We start from the raw sequence: 3,536 nt of genomic DNA on the forward strand, positions 1-3,536 counted from the left end.
ATGGGCAGGTCGTAAATATTTTTTATATTTTACGAAAACATGACTTAAGAACCTCAGAGAATTCGGGCTGGATACTACGGAATAATGTAAGACTTGCGGCGGTAAATAACAAACTTCGTAACACAGGGAAAGCAACATGGAATATACACACGACAGAGAATATAGTGAAACATCAGAGCGACATAGCATGATCAGCGATACAACAGCAAGGCAGTTACATTCACATCCCCAATGTGATGTACACTCGTATCTTCCTCAAAGGAACACACAGGCAAGCGTCATTGACCAGGTCAGAAAATGGGCGATCCGGTATGATGACAACAGCGATCCATTGACGTTTATCGAGCGATTGGAAGAATTAGCGGATCTGTATGCCATATCAACGAACATGTTGCCTCGAACAATGCCCCTGTTACTAGATGGAGAAGGTTTGGTGTGGTTTAGATACAATAAGAAAGACTGAAATCACTGGGAAGCGTTCAAGAGAGATTTTCTGAAATTCTTTCTACCACATCAATATTTCGAGCGATTGGAGGACGAACTGAGAAATCGATTGCAGAAACCAGGAGAGACGTTTAAAATGTATCTTTTGGAACTACAAAAACTAATGCGACACGCAGGTTTAAATCAAGAGTCACAATTAGAACGAGTATATCGCAACATGAGCACAGAGTACCAAGTATACATCAAACGTCGGAATTTCACTTGTCTAAAGGAATTAATAGCACTAGCTGAGGACTTCGAAGAACTACGCGAAGAGCAGAATGAAGTAAGTCGAGCACGAGATAGCGAGGTAATCTTCGGGCGCGTAGCAGTGGAATGTGCACGACCGCTGATAATACAGAAGACCATGAGACGCATAGCCAATACACCGAAATGTGATAAAATCATTCATAGTCCAGTCTCCAAGTCACCTTTCCGCAGCCAGCAGCAACACCAGCCAATCGCCAAGCAAACACCTGCAGAAACGTCTAGAATTTTTACTTCAACTACTGCAGCAAGCATATCAACACAAAGCGTGCGACATCGAAATGACGCAGAACAACATCATGTATCACCGCAAGATCGCAAACTAATCCCAGAAAATCCAAAAATAATTAAGCAACAGCGAGTTCCACAAGAGCAAGAACCATTACAAGTCCAATTGAAACAAATGCAACAAGAGCAAGATCCGAGTTCAATCAGGCTGCAAATACCAGAAATACAACAAGAACAAAGTCCTAAAGTCAAAGAAATGTCAACAGAGTTTAATAACCAGCGAGTAATACGAAATCAAGAAACATTGCAAGTTCAATTGAAACAAATGCAACAAGAGCATCATTCGAGACCTATCAAAGTGCAAGTACCAGAAGTACAACAAGAACAAAGTCCTAAAGTCAAAGAAATGTCAGCAGAGTATTGTCAACCACGAGTCATACAAAAACAGGAAATATTACAAGTTCAAATGAAGCAAGTAACGCAACAACAAGATCCAAGACCTAATAGTGTACAAAAGGCGCAACGACACCGAGATCCAAGTCCCATCATGGTAGCACCTGATGTAAAACAACATCAAGCTACACAAGAACAAGCAGCACAGCACCAAGATCTAAAACATATCAAAAAACAAATACCAGAAATACCACGACAACCAAATCCTAAATTCAACGAAATGCCAGCAGAATTTGGTCAACAGCTAGATATACATGAGCACGTGGCACAACAGCAAGATTCAAGACCTAGTAGCATGGAAGAAGTACAACGACACCGAAGTGCAAGCCCTATCAATGTACCGCCAGGTCCAGATGGAAAACAGCTACTAGATACCCCAGAGCACGCAGTACAAGAAGTGTTTAACATCTCGCAAGAACAACCACCGTCAAAGACTTCGCTAATACCATGGAAGCAAAAGGATAAAATTATCAAAACGAATTCAACAAAAGGTCAAATATATGATGAAATACTTAGTCTTACCCAATCATTACCATTAACACAACTACCACAGCAAAAGGAAAAAACAATCCGCCTTCTAAAACAAGTAGGAGTATGTTACGAGTATCACGCATCGAAAAATCCACCTAGTATTCAAAGTCGACAACAACAAGTGAAACAGCGAAGTGTATTTCAACAAGACGATCATCACACCAAAGAGCAACACGACTTCTATAAAATATATAAGAGTCCAAAACAACGTCACAGAAATCACGCTGGCAGGTAATGGTTCAGAGCAAAATCACGTTTCCCGAAAGAAAGGAGGGAGTGTAACGGCCAAAATTTTGTCAACCAAAAATTTGATCGTTACAACGTCGTGGGTATAGCTGTCTACTAAACACAACACGACCACCTAACACACAACAAGTAACACTCACTCGAAGGTTCCTGTAATAAAAATTGTTAAATACTTATAAAAACATTAAGTTAAACCAACTCACCCCAATCCTCTGCCACCAACAACGTGACTTTGAATTTGACAAATCTTAAAATTGTATGGAAATCCTTGGTTAGTGCGTGAACAATTTTTGAATAAAACCATAACATAAGACACATATCTTGAGCTATCGTTGGGTGTTCTATTTTGCTGGAACTTTATTGGAAAATAAAACAATTTTAAAATAATTTTCTAATTAATAGAATTAAATACACACGTTCACCGGCACAACACATTGCTAACAAACAAACGAAAGCAAAACAAAATAATAGTAAAGAGACCTGTCAAACGAAGAAAGCTTTGTGCAGAAAAGGTGTAGAAGCGGATCACAACTTAGACAAAAACCACTTATAAAAGGTACTCAAAGAAATGTAAATTCGCCGTGAAACTGAACTTTCGCTCAGTGCGGTACAGAAAAGGAGCTTTAATGTTGGGTCAACAAACTTTAACGTTTTGTCAGCTGACACCGTTGACCATGGAGGGGATAAAAGGAGCGTTCACCAAGAAGAAGCTCTCTTGTTTTGTTCTACCGCGGAAGAAAGACTCCTGGCTCTGGTTTCCGTTGCAGCTAAAAAGTACGTGACTAAGACGGCGGTGTCACCAGTGAAATTTGAGTGACTCTTCAAACTTAGTGAGAATATTTTGTTAAAAAATTTATACATAGAGATTATATATATTGAAAATTTTATTAACAAATTGTGAACATTTAAAAATTGAATCTTGTAACCAAGGTCAAAGTTAAGTAAAAATAAAAATTACGTTTAATTTAAAATTTTGTACACAGAAATTATAAACTTGATAATATCGAATTATTGAAACTTTTATCTATAAATTGTGAACATTTAAAAAATTGAATCTTGTAACCAAAGTCAAAGTTAAGTGAGAATAAAAAGTACGTAAATTTTAAAATTTTGTACACAGAAATTATATATTTGTTAAAATCGAAATATAGAAAAATTTTATTTATAAATTGTGAACATTTAAAAATTTAATTTTGTAACCAAAGTCAAAGTTAAGTAAAAATAAAAAGGACGCACAAATTAAAATTTTGTATACAGAAATTATATATCTGATAATATCGAAATAGGAGAAAATTTTAGTTATAACTTGTGAACATTTAAAAATTGAA

At 36.9% G+C, this 3,536-nt stretch overlaps 1 protein-coding gene and 1 long non-coding RNA gene across 2 annotated transcripts; one reads left to right on the plus strand and one right to left on the minus strand.

Moving 5' to 3' along the window:
- Nucleotides 1-580: 580 nt before the first annotated feature.
- LOC119665155 (bromodomain-containing protein DDB_G0280777-like) lies at nucleotides 581-2,197 on the plus strand. The gene is made up of 2 exons (XM_038074461.1): nucleotides 581-1,175; nucleotides 1,338-2,197. Exons 1-2 carry the CDS (start codon nucleotides 581-583, stop codon nucleotides 2,195-2,197), a joined length of 1,455 nt encoding a protein of 484 aa, XP_037930389.1.
- Nucleotides 2,198-2,225: 28 nt separating this feature from the next.
- Nucleotides 2,226-3,057, minus strand: LOC119665156. The gene is made up of 3 exons (XR_005251346.1): nucleotides 2,625-3,057; nucleotides 2,412-2,563; nucleotides 2,226-2,358 (listed from the first exon to the last, which is right to left on the minus strand). It is a non-coding gene; the product is annotated as an uncharacterized LOC119665156 (long non-coding RNA).
- Nucleotides 3,058-3,536: the final 479 nt, after the last annotated feature.

This window comes from Teleopsis dalmanni, unplaced genomic scaffold, assembly GCF_002237135.1.
Source record: "Teleopsis dalmanni isolate 2A unplaced genomic scaffold, ASM223713v2 unscaffolded_contig_3684, whole genome shotgun sequence".
NCBI classification, from domain to species: domain Eukaryota; kingdom Metazoa; phylum Arthropoda; class Insecta; order Diptera; family Diopsidae; genus Teleopsis; species Teleopsis dalmanni.